Source organism: Porites lutea, chromosome 9 (genome assembly GCF_958299795.1).
Source record: "Porites lutea chromosome 9, jaPorLute2.1, whole genome shotgun sequence".
NCBI lineage: Eukaryota > Metazoa > Cnidaria > Anthozoa > Scleractinia > Poritidae > Porites > Porites lutea.
In genome coordinates this window covers 25,729,373-25,747,048 of record NC_133209.1, presented here as the reverse complement: position 1 = coordinate 25,747,048, position 17,676 = coordinate 25,729,373, and the positions used below count along the sequence as shown (strand labels likewise).

The 17,676-nt window shown below is 39.1% G+C and overlaps 1 protein-coding gene across 3 annotated transcripts; it reads right to left on the bottom strand.

The window, feature by feature from the left end:
- Positions 1 to 237: 237 nt before the first annotated feature.
- On the bottom strand, positions 238 to 16,993 carry LOC140947350 (p21-activated protein kinase-interacting protein 1-like). 3 transcript variants are annotated; one of them, XM_073396420.1, is made up of 12 exons: positions 16,852 to 16,993; positions 16,637 to 16,771; positions 12,372 to 12,424; positions 10,622 to 10,742; positions 9,261 to 9,335; positions 8,916 to 8,968; positions 8,030 to 8,112; positions 7,191 to 7,253; positions 6,090 to 6,187; positions 3,239 to 3,353; positions 1,363 to 1,561; positions 238 to 1,001 (listed from the first exon to the last, which is right to left on the bottom strand). In XM_073396420.1, exons 3-12 carry the CDS (start codon positions 12,382 to 12,384, stop codon positions 811 to 813), a joined length of 1,011 nt encoding a protein of 336 aa, XP_073252521.1. In that variant the 5' UTR covers positions 12,385 to 12,424; positions 16,637 to 16,771; positions 16,852 to 16,993; the 3' UTR covers positions 238 to 810. The 3 variants fall into 3 exon arrangements, with proteins under 3 accessions (XP_073252521.1, XP_073252520.1, XP_073252519.1); XM_073396419.1 differs by having other exon boundaries at positions 16,665 to 16,771; XM_073396418.1 differs by having other exon boundaries at positions 16,665 to 16,774; positions 16,852 to 16,969.
- Positions 16,994 to 17,676: the final 683 nt, after the last annotated feature.

Sequence of the window (17,676 nt, the reverse complement as noted above, 5' to 3'; positions counted from 1 at the left end):
ACCTTTCTCGTTGCTCTCACGCGCGTGGACAACCAACCAATAATTCCACTTCGCGGGCTACAAATTTCTTTCCTTTCCAAGGGCCCACAGCGTTGCCCCCCCCCCCCCCCCACCCCAGTAAGGTGTTTTGGCATCACCGCCTCTCGACATCACAAAAATGTAGACTTGTTGACAATAGCCTGCGAGCAAGCTCTTAATGCGACTCTAGGGCTTCCTCGCAGGAGGACGCTATACAGGTGATTGGCAACTCGTTTATTCTGTTCAGAAACTCAGTACTGTTATCTGCTGATAAGCACTAAAAATACAAAACAGTCGCGAAGGTTCTCAAAGTCGGTGAAACACTGGGCGCTGTTTCGTGACGGTTGTCGAAAGCTATTTACTATCTCCCTTTTTCGACGCAAGAGTTACTTATTACTGTGGTCTTTTTATTATGCTAGCTTCTGCTGACAAACTCAAGGGTCCAACTAGTAAAACACGATCCGTGTTTTTTCTTTTCTTGTGTCGCTCACATGCAGTTTGTTTCTTAGCGTCCAATGAAACGTGCATGTCTATTACAAGAGATGCTACTTCAAAGAAAGACGGCTTTTTTTTGGTCTAGCGACAAACATTTGTTTCTCCGATAATTAAGCCAATATTCCAATGAGAACCATGACGGTAATGGTTCCTTCTCTGGTTGCAAGATCTCAGTGATCTCAGCCCAAGCTTGTCAACTCGCATTAGATGTTCTCTGTTGTTTTGTGTCCTTTTGGGGAGTACGACGCAGTCTTGCACAAGTCAAGAATATCGGAACAAGCCGGGCCTGCGGATGTCTTATTCGTCGTCCATATCATCGTTATAAGCCTCATCACTTCCATCGCTCTCATTTCCTTCCATTTCCGTACGTTCACTTTGTGGTTTTTCATCGGTGCTTCTTGCACCTGTTCCTTCCACCGCATTCTGACCTCTTTTCTTGGCGGATTTTTTCTTCTTGGTCCTGTGTTTTTTCTTCTTGGGTTCATCACCTGTTCATTCAACGATATAAAAATCAAAAGTAAACAAAAAAAATCATAAATCAAGCAAACCCCTTTTCTCCTCAGAGCGTCCTCAGTAAGAATTCAGCTTCTACGGGATTCAATCCTTTACTACTACTATCGTACATGCTTAACTTTTTTAAAAACATTTTATGATTGCTGGAAGACACTGGGCACCCGACACAAACTCCGTGATCTTTCGTGAGGGATGGAATTTAGGAAAATGTAGGGGAATACCGAAAACAGCAAAGCTTGGCGATTTGAAAGGTTTTACGTTGGACGACGGTTAACTTGAGCGTTATTCGCAGCTCTGCTGATGTAAGTAAAAAGTTTTGCAAAGGAATCAAAATACCTGAAGTGCTGACGGTTCGTTTGTCTTCCTTTCCTTTGCCCTTTTTCTTTTTCTCCTTTAAATGTTGCTCGGATTTTACAGCCAATTCATTATCGATTGCTTCAACCTTTGAGGAGAATGTTTTTCTGCCAACAACAGTGAGGCAAGTCGGTCTACCCGGCACATCGAATCTCGCTACAAGCTTGGCCTCTTCTGCAAACTGTAGGACACAATGACAGGAAGGTTATACGTCATGATGGTACAATGGACGCTTAACATTCTTCTTTCGAACTACGTAGCATCTCTGAAAGAAGGGCAGCGCCAGGTACATGTCCAGAAACTTAAAGGGGCTGTGTGACAAAATCTTTCAAAATTTAAACAGTGATAATTGACAGCAGACAAATTGAAACAAAAACTAGAACCACTGAAAGCAGTAAAAGAAGGTATAAATAATGGAACAAATACAAAATAAGCACGGATGGACAAACTCGGAGAAGATTGAAACTGATTACAATTTGAGTTTTAGAAAACTTGTTAAGCTAACAGTCTAGATCTACATCTACAGCTATACTTGCCAAAGGCTGCCCATCGCGCCAAGAAAACTTAACTGTCATTGAATACAATAAATCGCCTTACAATGGCTAGAATGTAGAGGTTGGGCAAGGAAAATTAAACAGAGTTATTTAACAAATTTTCGCGACACCTTGTTAAAAGATCGATATCCGTATCTTGCCAAGGAGTATCGCAGCTCACCGACCTATCGGTGTATTGTTGTAGCTCTCTCCTGTTAGGAGAGCACTCCCCTATTAGATGAAAACTTATTACCAATCCCAACAGTGTCCCAATAGTGATTTATCCAGTGGATAGTACTATCCACCTTTTGAACAACTGGAGCCTGGAAGCTATAGTGAGAAAATCACGCGCGAGCGGCACGCGAGATGAGACCCAATATCGGGTCATATCGCGTCTTCTTCGCTCGCTCACGCGTTCTTGCTCGATAAGAAGAGAGCGACCTTGCAGCTCTCGGAAGACATAACGAGATTGATTGGGAAAACAATAGCTGTGGTCACACTACAGACTTTTTACCTAAGTAAACTCGACTTGTTGACAGTTTACCTAGGGAAACATGATTTTTTAAGTGTGACCGATTTTTCCCAAGGTAACTTACCTCGGGGGGAAATTTTATCGTCTGGGGCTTGGATATGTCTCGAGAACAATAGACTGACCCTTGACAGCTACCCTAGCCTTTTCCAGGCTCCGGGATAGTCGGGCCCGCTGATACTTTTGCGTCTTCCCCACTATCTGAGAGCCTGGAACAGGCTACAGCTATCCAAAGCGATAGCTTGGAAAAAAAGAAATACCGAGGTTGCTAGCCAATAGACGCTCATCGGCGAAGGTCTTGACGACAGAACCGGACATAGCTCACACGGTGAAGGAAATTTTGGGGGCACGAGTCGTCTACGTCTACGCCTGTCTTCACCATGCACGTTGAATTAGCGAGAGAAATAACAGCGAGACAAAAGAAAAAAACGTCTCTTTGATCGGCTAGATCCGTGCATCTTGCCTTCTTGAATTTACACTCCAAAAAATTCAACTGAGCGTGAAAACATTCGGAGCCGATATCAGTAGTGTGACCTTCCCAGAATTTTTTACCTAGGTAAAAAAAAAAAAACGAGAAGAATTTACCTCGGGAGATATTTGATGAACTTGCCCTAGGTAAATCGGTTTTACCTAGGTAAAAGGCCGTAGTGTGACCTTCAGCTAATGAACAAACAAAGACGACAATGGAACCTAGCCCGAAAACAAAAGACCCTGCAACCCATATGGGTCCCGCAAGGCTACTGTATGAAGAGCTTGCTCGCACGGTAAGTTTACTATAGATGCAGTTTCCTCTTACATTTTCAGGATTAAAAGCCCATCCTCTTAAATCTCCATCAGAAGACACCGAAAACATCAACAAGCGCCTGTCTTCTTCATTCAGCAAGTCATCCGTCATACAGAGGCCTTTCACTCTAAAGGGGAGAAGTAAAAACGAAAATTATTCTCTATTATGACATGTAAAAACCAAACAGTCACCGTGCTAAAAATGGTCTATTTTTCTCTCTGACCAGCTAACTGACTCACAGAGATTTTCACCCCTTTATTCGATCGACTGACGGGTTAAGCGACGGTCAGAGTATAGAAACTGCCAACCTCTGATCATTCACTTCTTCACTTTTCCTAAAGGATTAAACAGGTTTATCCACCAAAAGACCTAGTAATATATGTACTTTAAATGATTATGAGAGTATTTGCCCACACATTGTTTACATTTTTGCTCATTAGCACACGATTTGATATCGTCGCTGTATAGACAAAAAATGGTAAATAGCTGGTTAACTTGAACCATTCGTACCATTCGTATTCAGGTCTTTCCACGCAATATCTAAGGAAATAAAAGCGATAAAAAAACTGCGAAATTCCTGTGTAGCGAAAAAGTGAATGAGCCATACATTCTTTGCAAAATTTTTAGTTTTCAAAGAGATTCTCTCCCAAACAATTAGGGGTATCGGGCTCAAATTTCAAGGTATTACTAACATTTCCGTCTATACTCCTAAACAAGCGGCGATTTTACTTTAATAGCTTTACCGGAGAATAGAGGCATAAAATGTAGACAAAGTTTCACTACACTACAGCTTCCCTACGTTACAGCAGCAGCAGCAGCCCAGAGTCAAAAAAGCCAACCAAGTTGGGTATAATGTTGGAAGGCGCGCCAGACGCAAGGGAATTTTGAATAGAGGAGGGAGTGTTTAAAGGTAAAAAAAGTGCATGGTTTGGTGTTGTTACAGTGCAAGGGGTTTAAACTAGAGAGTTGATTAACTATACTTTATTGAATACGAACCCAAGAAGTCTATGGTCGAGTGGTGTGTCCAAAATGGGTAAACAATAATTTTTTTATTGAAATTACTTTGATGAAGTGCTGATAGTTGAGAGGTATGTGGTCCCGTGGTGTTACTACTGCACAGGTAGGGCTATGGGGAATAGGTAAACAATAATTCAGTTTGGTGTTGAATGTGGCCTGGTGTTGTTAAGGATACATAGGTTCACTTTGGGGAATAAGTGAACTAGAACGATGCCTCATTGGATATGGATGAAGTCCTGAAAGGTGACAAAGATATGGTCTGGTGGTGTTACGGATGCACAGTTTCACTATAGGGAATGGGTATTGAATATGAATATGATTGACGTAATGAAAGGTGAGAAGTGTACTGTTCAGTGGTTCTACGGATCCGCCCAACCATCCGGGTGGTGTCGCCAACTTATAGCGCAAGAACAATAGAAAAGGTGTCAGCCAATGAGAAAAGGCATGACATCATCGCTAAAACAGTCAAACAAGAGAGACAAGTTGGCCAGTAATGGCTGTGTGGTTGACGTTATGATGCGAACATAAAATCAAGACGAAAATTCTTGTAACCGCGTGAGCTATTTTGTCGTTACTGACGACGTATGCATGGAAAATAATCACCGAATCTAACCTGGAAACTAAACTGACACATGGAAGCTAAACTGATCCTGAATCTTTACTTGTAAACAAACCAATGCGTCATCGAAAAACAAAATTTGATTCGCTAGTTGTTTTGCTAAACCAGGGAGTAAAACTGCTAAAAGACAAATAAGAACGCTAAAACGCACCACTTGAACGTACGCTACTACATTCAAACTGTTGAAATCATGTTTAGCAAGAACCCACTAAATTTGAATTTTATTGTGTTTTCAGGTTACAAAAAAGCATTGAAAACGAAACAAAGAACTATAGCAGGTAAACAATCAAAGTGCAAATTGCTGTCACAAGCTTTGCTACAAAAGATACTGAATAAACTTTTGTAAGAAACTAAACATAAAAACACAACACAGTATGACTTTACCAACGAAGAGAAACCTAGCGAACGTTTTGATGACTGTCGAGTGCAAATTGTGCCGCAAGCTTCGCTACAAAGGATACTTCAGAGACTTTTGCGAGAAACAAAAAAAAACACGCCACAGTATGACTTTACCAGCGAAGAGTAACCCGCCAAACGTTTTGATGACTGTGGGTTTTCTTTTTTTTAAGACAGGGTGCGAGTTTCATCGATTCGTGAGTTGATGTAACTTGCGCGTCATTTGAAGACCGATTTGATTTTTATTTCGATTGTTCTCCTTTGCAAGTAATAACTAATATTAGCTCATACATAACGCAACCAGTGAAACGTCTCCCATTATGTTATGATGTGTCTATTCGGTCAACTGCACATCAGGGAAAAGTCTATACTTACTTACGTCTTCCTTAAAGGGGCTATGTCATCTGTCAAAAGCTGTGGTCTAGTTTATTTTGTTAAATGCAAATTACACGTACTTTTCGCTATAGAGCTTAAGAAATTACTTGTGAACGACAAAATCACAGCTTCTTGTCCAACAAATATGTCTCGCAAGCATTATTTAAAATGTTACACACACCAAACATGAACTTTGAAAAACTGTTAGGCCAAGAAGTTTTCAAAACCACAATCGCAATCCGTTTCAGTCTTCTCGCAGGTTTGTCCATCCATGCCTTTTTATGTGTTTGCCGTGTTATTTATACCTTTTTCTACCGTTTTAAGCGGTTATTTTTATGTTTCACATGGTCTGAAATGTCATCCGATCCGTCTCTTCGCCTCACCCCCCCTCCCCCCCCCCCAACTCAACGGGAGGCAATGCGAGAGACTCGCCCGGCGAGGGGTTTGATTGTTCACCTGCTTGCATGTCCTTGCAATGTCTGAACACACTGCTCCTTTTCAATGTCTAAAATTCTTATTCCTTCAAATTCTCCTCCTGTCGCCAGGATATTTTCCTAGGATAACAAAATAATAATTTGAGATTAGTAATCGTGATTGAAACTGAATGCAAGTGACAAACTATCGGATAACGACTTTCAAAGAAAATCACGTACATGTACGTATAGAAAGTATATATATATACATGCAAATTTCCCAGACTTATCTCCATACGTGTCCTTAAAGAGTTAGTTGAGAGAACTTGATATAAGATTATCCTCTGCCTAGGGTGATCTTTTCATTCATTCTCATAACCTTTCATCTTGATTATGCATTGATATTGTTTGGAGAAAACTGATGTTGGTCACCAGGGTGCAAAGAAAGTCAGTTTTACAGCCTGCCTTTGGGCAAGCTGTAGCTACAGGACTAGGAGCATATTATCACTACAGTCAACTCTCCATCTTTGGTACTACCACTATGTGTCCGTCTTAGAGAAATGTCCATCTTTAGATAGCAACTGAAGGGATTATAAAAATGCAGGGACCAACTCTGGGTGTCAGTCTTATTGAGGTGTCCGTCTTATAGAAGTGTCTGTTGAAAGGAATATAGAAAGACAGGGACCTACTCTGGGTGACCATCTTAGCAAGGCATGGTTGGATCTAGGGGGAGGGTACAAGGGGTGCACACCCCCCCCCCCCTCTGAGATTTTGTTTAAGTCACCAGGTGCCCCCCTCCTGATAAAAATCCTGGATTCACCCCTGTGAGCTGTCTGTTAAAAGAGAGTTGACTGCAGTCTGTTATCATGACGCTTATAATTACTAAAAGTCTCCTACAGCTTGGCAGCTAGAGTATTCAACTGAACTGATATCTTGGAGTCACGGGTTTAACGCCCACTGAGGGGTATTCTTATTGACCATAGGTCTCAACCAATCAGTGCGAGAGAAATCGCTCAGTTATTGTAAATTTACTATGTATATACAGAGTATAACAACTCAAGAATGCTTGCTTTCCAATCTTGAACGCATGCATGTGTAGCAGATGTATAAACTTTTAGAAGGATGCTATGGTTGCAGTACTTACTGAAAGGAATTCTAGGGCTAACACATATCTTGAGAACTCCATTGTAAATGACAAGGCAGCTGTCTAGGACAAATCAAACATTCACCACATTAAATCATGTATAATCCGTAAGTGTCAGCCATCTTCAACTGCAACCCTCTAAGTTTTTCCAAACAGGACTGGATAGGGAGATAGATGAAACATTTGTAGCTGGTTTAAATTTTCTGAAGCCCCCAGAAACTATTAAAAACTTGAAAACTAATATATTATTTTGTATAAGAAATCATTGAAATTAAAGTATTGAAAAGACTACCTTGAAAGTGTTTTTTAAAAGCTTTTGAAAGCTTTTGAAAGTTCCCAGACATGTCCAGGTGGTAAAGGCTATAGCAGTGATGCAAGAAAATGAATTTTAAAAATTCCTGGACCACAAAAGGTTTCTATGAACTGAAGTTCCATAAAACTGTTAAGACCTTGCTGGTGTTCTTAGTTCACTTCACTCAATTACAAAAACCCAATTACACTGTTTAGAGTTTTGAGTGTGTGGACAAAATCCACTTGTACAATTCATATGAAGCTCTTAGGGTGCTTTTCATTTGTCAGATCTGAGCGACCAACTTATTCCTGTCATGATCAGAATTTCACCTTTAATCAAAACTATCCAGCCAGATCAGTCAAATACTTAATAGTACGCAGGAAGGAGATGGTTTTTCAGCAAAAACTAGTCCAGCCATGGTCCAGCCAGCCAGTTATAACTTTTGGAAAATGCCCCTACGCAGGATTTATCAGGGTAATCTTTGCGACTGATAATTTAACAAGATGAAATTTGATTGGAAATACTCTACACTCTTTTTAATACTTACTGCAAGTTTATAAACTACGACTTTGTTGCCAATGGCGACAGCATAACTATCACCTGATGGAGACCACTTGACAATCAGGGCAGCTAAACACACACAAACAAGAGTTAGGATTAGCAAGATTCACAAGACCAAAGTCTCCTGCCTATTTTATATGCCATCCTTGTTAAAGGCACTAGTGACAATCGGCAATAACTTGCAAACATAATGATCTGACCTCAAGAGAATGCCTGTAAAGAGACCCACAAGCCCCTAGGATGTGATTAGGACACCCCCGCATATCACTGATGAGAGAGACAGCTGGCCAGCACTGTCTTTAGTTTAACTTAGCCTAAATTTCACTTAGCCACATTTGAAAAATATCATGTTTCTTTACTTATTGAATTCTAAAAATAATGATCCAGTTTTGTTATTTAAGACTACATGTATATTAAGGCAATGAAATTGTTTCCTGTCATTTATTGCCACAGATGACAAGAATGGACAGGGACTAAAACTTGAAAAAGTTGGACCAACGTTTTCAAGTTGTAATGCTATACATGTATGTGCCAAAATGACAAAAAAAAATAGTTAGTTTAATGTTCCCTGATAAAATTTGTTTGATATCTTTGCCACAACTCTTCAGGAGCATTTTGTGTATGGGTAAAGGTACTGAGTAATGACTTCAGCACGTAATTGACCTATAAAACAGCAATACTCTTGTGACATACATATAACCCCTTTGAGTAATATTATTATAAGACCATCAGTCTTGAACAAATGTTTCATGAACCAAATTGTTGCAAATAAAAGTGAAGTTTTGTGGCATTAACAAAGTTTGTTGGGGTGCATGAACTGCTGTGTACCTGGCATTAATTTTTTCAATCTAAAATTAGGAATATACTCTTACCTTCTTTGATGTTTGTAACATATGCAGATTTGCCAGTAACAAGATTCCATGTTCTGTGAAAGCAAACAATAATAAGAGATCCCAAGTAAACATTATTTATTGAGTACGGCACAACTTTCAAAACCTGAAAAAACAAAACAAAACAAAAAAATGAAAGAAAAGAAAAGGAAAAAACTGCCACTCCAGTAAACAACTTCTAGAGTGCTTAACTGCCAGACAATTAATGTTATTTCAGTGTGGACAACTAAAAAAGTGGTCAAAACACATGCAAAGATAAAATAAAACAAAACATTCCTCAGAGATTCTATAGAGTTAGGTTCCAATAGGCCACTTGAGGAGACTAACCTTAAAGTCTTGTCCTTTGATACAGACAATGCAAGTCGCCCCGAGGGATGCACAGACACTGAATTAACATGGCCCCTGGATACAGAAAAAATGCCTATAATTTAATATCAGGAACTGCTCACACTTGGTGTCTGAGCACTAGTGTGATAGTGCTGTGAAGTCTGATATATAACAGTGTTAATTTTTTTCTCCATTTTGCATGTCAGACACCATTTTGAAATGTGAGCACAGCAGGAAGATAGGAGCAATGGATGATTGCCTTGGAAACAGGCTTTTAGCCAGACATTGAAAACTGGCTGTCCAGAGGGCATGTTTTCCCCTAAATTATAAGAGATTAAGTGAATTTTCCTTGTATTTCTTTCAACAATGGGTGTCCATAGGGCGGCTAGACACCAATCTGGCTAAAACCTTGTTTGGAATAACCGGAAATGTGTGAGCACAGGTAGCCAGTGCCCACTTTAGGACCTGAATACAAGACGTCTTTACCTTCAAGCACGAACACCATACCCAAGTTTGGCATGGGTACTTGAAAAACATTGTGTGTCAAATTAGTGCCCAGCAAGTACTATGCTCAGGCACTGTGCCCAGGCACCAACTGAGAACTCTACCTGAGTTACAAAGAAAGGGAAGGAGTCATGCCTATATAAACAGAATTACCTATATGTACACTTACAGTACCTCAATGTATTCACAAAAAATTATGTTCAAGTTACCTACATGTACTTTTGGAGTTTAAAAATTCATGTACAGACACAGTACAGGGCTGAGATGTCATAGCATTTAATGTCAATCCTCCTTTTAAAGAAAATTACATAACTACACCCTTGCAACCTGCCATGCATGCCTGTGAACACAAGAATTCTGTATTCTTCTGTATTATTTCCCCAACCCTGTATACATTGTGATCCATGATCAGCATCAAATTTCTCCCAATCAATCCAATACTTAATCAATCAGACAGGTCATCAAATAATTGAGAACAAGACAAGACAAGGTGAACTGTACTGACATCTTTAACAGCTAATGATGCTTACATAAATCTCCGTGGTTAATCACAGGAAATAATAACAGATTCCCATTTTTGGATATTTTAGGGAATTTAAAGAATACCCACAAAAATCCCAAATTTGGAAGAGTGAGACAAGTCCCAATCAGGGAACTTGGTTGGGAATTCCCTGGTTGGAACATGTCTCACTTTGCCAAATTTGGGATTTTTATGGGCATTCTTTAAATACCCTAAAATATCCAAAAATGGGAATCTGTTATTTTTTCCTGTGAATGGAAAAGAAAGATCAGCTTTAATTGAAGTTAACACCAGTCTAAGACAACAATAATCTCTACAGCAAAGATGATCACATTACCTGTGGCCTTTTAAAGTTTTGAGGCAGTCCCATGTCCGACACTCCCAAACACAAATGGTATTATCCTCGCTAGCACTTACCATGTGTGTATTGTTATGGAATGTCAAACATGTTATTGAGCCTGAAAAATAAACAAGAGAAGAGAAGAGATGTGTGTGTCACAAAAAATCAAATTAATTTTTGGTAAAATTATGGGACGGGTTGGCGTAATCAGAGAGAACAAGGTTATAAAACAAATGTCCACTTGCTAAAAATCAGCTTGTTAAAGCCAACTGGCGAGGAGATATACGTAGGTTATGCTCTGATAACTCTATACATATGTCCTAAAATTGACTTCAGGGCTCGAAGTTAACTTTTTAGCGCACTTGCAAAGTTTTGCTAGTAAGAATTTTTTCCACTAGCCAACTGATGAGACCACTAGCAAATTCTTTCCCTTTGTTTGGGTGACATGGATGATTCTAACTTGCAAACGTTTGCTAATGGATATTTTTCTCACTCGCAGTTTATCAAAATCACTCGCATTTTGTGAGTTTGCGAACGTTAATTTCGAGCCCTGGACTTGGATCGTAACGTTTTCTAACCAGGTCTTTTTCAGAAGGATTTATGTATGGAGTCATCAAAGCAGAACGATTCTTTTGCATCTCCTCACCAGTTTGCACAACAGGCTGATCTTTAGCCAGTGGACATTTTGGATCTTGTTCTCCCTGAATATGCCAACCAGATATTATACGTTTCTGGGAAACTGCCCACCTACCCCTCCCCTAATCCAATATTTTGCCCTAAGCGAGAAGTAAGTGTTAATGTTGGCTTATGGGAGGGGTTTTAGGTGGGCAGTTTCCCAGAAACATATGAATGACCGTGCCAACCAATCCCATATAATTGTTCACAAATTTAATCTTTGTAATGTCATGTCTCTTCTGTACACACTGTTTCAACCAAATTACACTGTACAAACAAAACTTCTCAGGAGGAATCGCGCTTCACTAACTACCATTTTAAAAAGTTGTTTTCTTGAATAAGGCCTGTTTTTGATAGAATGTTGCAATCTGTAGTTTGAAGAGTTTAAGGTTTGACTGAAAGACAAACACGTAATGTTACAGTATCTACCAATATCTCCCCTACATGAGATCATCACCTGTAGCTACCATAATGTTTAGAAGGGAGTTGACTGATCCTTAAGAGAAGATTATTGTTTGTGCATATTCACAGACTTGTCGACCCACAAAAGGCAAATATATCTGTAAGATTGTGAACTAAGCGCTCAGACAAGTAGTGAGAATGGGTAAAAAGTCGCTAGACGTCCCAAATTTCTAAGTGGAAAGACTTTCAAGGGGACTATGAGCCATTACGGGTATTAGAAGCTGGAGCAGTAAACATCACGATATTTCAGTTTAGGTTTTGTACTTGTAATTTCTAAGTTTTGTTGGAGGCTGTCTTAATTGAAACAAGAGAAACAGTAAGTCTACACATTTGGTTGCAGTGGCAAGTTGCTGTAGGCGAAAAGAATGTACATGTTATCAAACTCGACTGCCAAGCATATAATTATTCTTTGGATTGAGCTTGCTATCTATTGCTATCTATTAAACTGGAAATGGGCCAGACAGCTCCAACATTTTTTTTGGAGTTTGACTTTTTGAGACAAGCATGAGAAATCAGTTGCTAACTCATGAGAGCATGAGATTGGTCGAGAAATCGTGAGACTGACAACAAATTCGTGGGAGTTGGCAAGTCTGTATTCATAAATTAATACCTTCATGCTGCATCAGGGCACCCAGTTCTCTGTGATCCTTTAGATTGTATAACCTAAAAATTATTAACCATTAATCCTAAGTCAGGTGATGACAACTTCTTGTGAATGCCTCCCAGTAGAAAGAAAGTGGTGTCACATTGAAACGGTTTGATATGTTTCCTGCATGCTTTTTTCCCCAAATGGTTTTTATTGGACAACATTGCCAGCACTTTGAAATGCAACAGGAAATGTTTTTTTAATTCATTCCATTATTTCAAAATGCATTTGGAATAAAAACCAGCTCAACACAGTTTCTACTAAGCTGGTTGTCCCAAATACTGTAAGGTCATAGATTGATGACACTTAAGGACAAAATTACTATGCCAATTAAAGACGTACTAAAGTCATAGATGCAGCTGTGTCAAATACCTACATTTGTATAAACACAGGTTAAGAACTAATTAAAGAAACAATTACATTTTCAAGCATACAAAAATCCTCTTTTAAATCTTTTCTCTTAGTTCTCCCAGAATAATTTCTTACAGCTAGTGCAAGAACTATAGCTAGTAAAGAATTCCCTGGACGTACCACTAATTGAAGCTAAGAGTTGCCCGGTAAATAGGATCATAAAAATGAAGTTACTGAAAGTAATGTTCAATCTAGAAATTAGTCAAAGTGGGTCATATATCCCACTTTGAAAAAAAAAATTGGGTCATTTCAAAAATGGTCTGGGACAAACTTTGATATTGAAACTTTGAATAACTATCATCCAAACTATCACCAGGGTATAATAAAGTTTTTATGCTTGAAGCTGTTGGCTCTTGAAGTTCTGGAGGTTGAACTGACTTCTCCAGCCTTACCATCATTATCCATTGATGCAAATATGCGGCCTAGATTGAACACTGTGAAAAATTTAAAAGATACAGCCAATGCAGTCTTTATGGAAGGTGCCATTAATTTTGTGATGACTATAGAGTAACTAAGACCAAAAAGGGTGCAAGATTACATGCAAAAAGTATGGTAAGTAATTTAGGTCCCAAGGGTGAATTTTCTCCTAACAACATTAGCAGATCATGAAGAGTAAAAGTTATGAGAATTACTAAATTGATTACCTAAGGAGAGAATGCTGTGATCTTAGACCAAATTCTCTCAACTGTTCTTAAAAGAAATGTAAGGAGATCAGTCAGGAGAATTTGGATGTGGATCTTAGGGCTTAAAGGGTTAAGAGTATTTTGAGAAAGTCAAACATAAAATTATGACCATTTTAAATAGATAAATGAAGATAGTTAATGGGCGCGCTGATTAGATCTTATTGTAGTTGAGTTCTCCAATTACTACAAGAATATCTTGCAGCAAGTGCAAAAACTATCTGCTAGAAATTCCTGCAAGCAACAGGAGAAAGTCAAACATAAGGTATCTTCTTAACAATAATGAGCATGTACATCATTTCTCCAGTTACTACAAGAATTCCTGGCGGGGAGTGCAAAAACTACCCGCGGAAAATTCCTGCAAGTAACTTGAGCAGCTTCAGTATAAGCTTCAGTATAGTCAAACATAAGGTATCTTCTTAACAATAATGAGCATGTACATCATTTCTCCAGTTACTACAAGAATTCCTGGCGGGGAGTGCAAAAACTACCCGCGGAAAATTCCTGCAAGTAACTTGAGCAGCTTCAGTATAAGTAAATGTAAATTACACTGCAACAAACACATGTCTGAGATTTACACACCTTCTAACAAAGATGTACATTCTAACAAATAATGCAGAATATGAGAGCAATGTCACATATAATATTATTGTCAAGTAACTACAGGATTTACAAGTAAACCTGTGGGTGGAGCTACCCTCTACTGAGCTTCTTACAATGTCCTTGTAAAGACAGACTTGCAACTTCACATTTTCAAGTTTTTAAGTGTGTTAAGAGCAAACCTTATTGTGATCGAGGGCAATCTGGGTTTTAAGTTTGTTTGCGCAGCGTAGATACTATGCTGTAGTGTAGGCCACTACATTAATAGTTAAAAACAAGTTGTTTATATAGTGAAGTGTAACAAAAGTTATATGGACATGTACATAAACTATGATAAAAGCTATAATGGGACATGTAACTGTGGGCAACAAGAGAAGCCTGCAATCCTAATCTCCAGCGCTGAGTTGTTCAAAGCTGGGTTAAGATAACCCAGGGTTAGTGAGAGATTTGAATTCAGATATGAAGCCTTAAAAAGCATTTCAGCTTTACATGTAATTCTCTTCGTGTACAAGTTGATGATTGGAAGCTATAAAAATAACAGACAAAATTATCCAAGAAAATGTTTTTGAACACAAGAAAAAGAAACCTCCGTTAAATTTAACCTCACGTTAAGCGCTAATCTTCCTTCGAACAACTGGGCCCAGGTTACTATTACGCATGTACAAGTACTGCACGTATGTAGCCAGCTTCGTTTGGACTTCCACTAAGAATGAATGAAATGCATAGAACCCAATCTGATCACCAGTGCTCTGTGCCTCGTAAGCTGCATGAAATCACACATACTTTGGTCATCTACCACATGAAACTTAAGCAAAGCACAGCACCGGAGCAGAAGCATATTTGACCTTCGATCATTATCGCCTGCACTCCATAACCTTCAGTTATTACTGGTAATATTTATTTGTGCACGTATAGTGATCCAAAAGGAAAATGGAAAGAAGGCAAAATATAACGAAAAGAAAGATCTGATAGAAACTAAAAATAATGATTAAACTCTTCACTTTAAAACATAATAATACTATTATCATCATCTTTGATATCTCCTTTAAGTACACATAATACAACAACTGGGGCAAGGTTCTTATTTGTGGGTTTCTATTGTAGAGAGAAAGTGAAGAGGTCAGAAAGAAGGAAATGTAAGCAAATGATGCTCACTTTAACCCATTCGCCCCTGAAGCGCCCGTAACCGCCCGTGCGGATCCACGTCCTTTCTACCCTTTGTGACGTCATCAGTTTTAACAGTCAAGGACAACTTTACCCGCTAACTTGTGCAGAGTGAAGAGATCTTTCAAACCATACCAGAATGAGCACAATTCAGTCAAGGATACCGGAGAAAGAGGCAAAAAACCATGTAACATTGCCCTGAAAATCTCCATGAAAATCTTGTTCCATTACCCACCTACCTTTCCTTTCACCTAATCCTAAGATCCTAAAAGCTTTCCTAAAAACTATTCCCACCAAAACGAAGCCTACTGAATGCCCAGCAAGAGAAAAAAAAAATGAGGCAAGAAAAGCGAAAAAAGAGGGGAGGAGAGAAAGCAAAAAGTAAAAGTCAAGACTGCTTTGTCACTTTTAAACCCAAAAACTATCTCGAAATTTTGCTTTCTGCGCATGCCCGAACTTCGCAAGCTGATATTTTGCATCTGGATCAGAAGGCCATGAAGTGTACGACCTGTAAACCGGTTTGTGGTAAGTTTTAGCTCTTTATAGCACGACAGTGACCAGAAAACCACTCGACTAGCTTCAAAACGCGTTTTTCGGCAAAAACTCCAGGAGCGAATGGGTTAATAATGCTGTCCTTAGCATTGTTATACATTAAGAATGTACTTCTGTGCCCAGTGAATAGTGCACTGGTTTCCCCATTACATGGATTTACATGTATCCACTGGATACTGATTTACCCGGTGGATAGCTCCATCCAACATTTTCTAGTTACTTGTTCAAAAGCTGGATAGCTCTACCCACCAGATAAATCACTAATCAGTGGATGAATATTAGGGAAACCAATTCGCTTATCCAGTGGATAGCAGTGTTCTCATCAGGCCACGGCCTTGCAGGATTCCCACAAGAAGATCTGAGATGGCGCATAAAAAGCCAAGAAGATGAACCCATTAGGGCACAGGGGCATGCTAGGAGTCAAGTTATGAGTTAAGTAGTTTTAATGGTCAACTAACACCCCAGCATTTTGCTCGGTCAAATGAATAAATTGGCCCATCTGCGTGTAACTTAAAGAGCGTTTTCACATGACGTCACGGCGGCCATATTGGTGTTCCAAAACAATGAAACAGCGGCCATGTTGGTGTTCCAAACAAATCCTGTGAGAGTTGGACCCTTTTCTTATGTAACAAATTTCTTTTGTTCCCATACATTTGCATAGACGCTGGCCACGTGAGTGGATACGCTCCTTAGAACTTTTCAAGTTAAGATTAGGCTTATGTTCCAGTTACAGAGTCTTGGCAAGATTTCCGCATGGTCTCAAACATTCATAATGCAAACATTTTTCGACTCACTTCTTTTAGGGCTGTGAGAAAATCTTACCGTAAAGTCTTACAAAAAAATCACTTGCCGTATCGTTTCATCCGAACTCCCTGTAGCAAGAACTGCCCCGTTGTTAGCTGCACATTTGATACAACCCGTATGCTCCTTCTCAGCGAATTTTGGTTTCAACCTGTACTGCTTGGGAAAAAGCAAAAGGAATCAAATTGTTTCACTCATAAGCCCTCATTATGTTATGTTAAGTATGTGCATGTTACCTCAAGCTCGTCATCCGCAGTAAGTACATCAAATCCAACAAGAACTTGCTCGTATGTTCCAACAACCACCTCCATGATCATAGACACTCGATGACGATGCCGAGATTGTCGCCGGGATCGCCGAGAGACGACGAGAGCCCGATGACCAAAAGGGAAAGAGCACTGCATGTTTCTGTCATGAAGTGTAGCATGTCCGTCACGATGACGGACATGCATCAACAACTTCGCATCAACAACTGCGTAAACAGGACAAAACTGTTACCCATTCTTGATATCTTCCATTCTCTATTCTTGGTTGCCTCGGATTGAATTTACATCAGTAGTCATCTCAAAATCACGATATTACAATTATTTTAGTGACAATTATATTTGTAAAGCATACCGAAATAAACTTTGCGCTCAATACTCATTAATTCGAGTTATGACTGGGATGATTATAATTCGACTACATGACGATATTAACGATTGTCAATCGTGTAATTAACAATCTCTCTCTGTTCGAGGGGAGGGATTTGCTATGCGTTCAATCTGAATGAGATAAAATTGATGTTTTTGATACATTATACATGGTAAGCGCAATATGTAATGTCAAGGATAAGCCATTTAAAAGAATGCGGAAATGGCCTTTTACAGTAAGGATATAAATTATATTAAGCTGTGACTGCTGTTAAATTAATGAAGGCTTCTATTTCTAAAGATGCTGTACATGTGGTGATTCATCAGTGGGAAAGTTAAAAACTGGTTTTATTTAATCAATCACGCTGTTAAAATAAATTTTCCGCAGTATTGAGATTCAAAAGCTTACGTGCAAATTTACTTTCTCAC

What these genes read in the sequence shown, in the direction of transcription:
- LOC140947350 (XM_073396418.1), bottom strand. Translation starts at nt 16,932, where the DNA reads ATGATCATGGAGGTGGTTGTTGGAACATACGAGCAAGTTCTTGTTGGA. An exon ending in AGTTCGGATGAAACGATACG is followed by an intron (nt 12,425 to 16,664) that starts GCAAGTGATTTT and finishes AATAATTTTTAG; the next exon opens with GTTATACAATCTAAAGGATC. An exon ending in GGGCTTTTAATCCTGAAAAT is followed by an intron (nt 1,562 to 3,238) that starts GTAAGAGGAAAC and finishes TGTGTCCTACAG; the next exon opens with TTTGCAGAAGAGGCCAAGCT.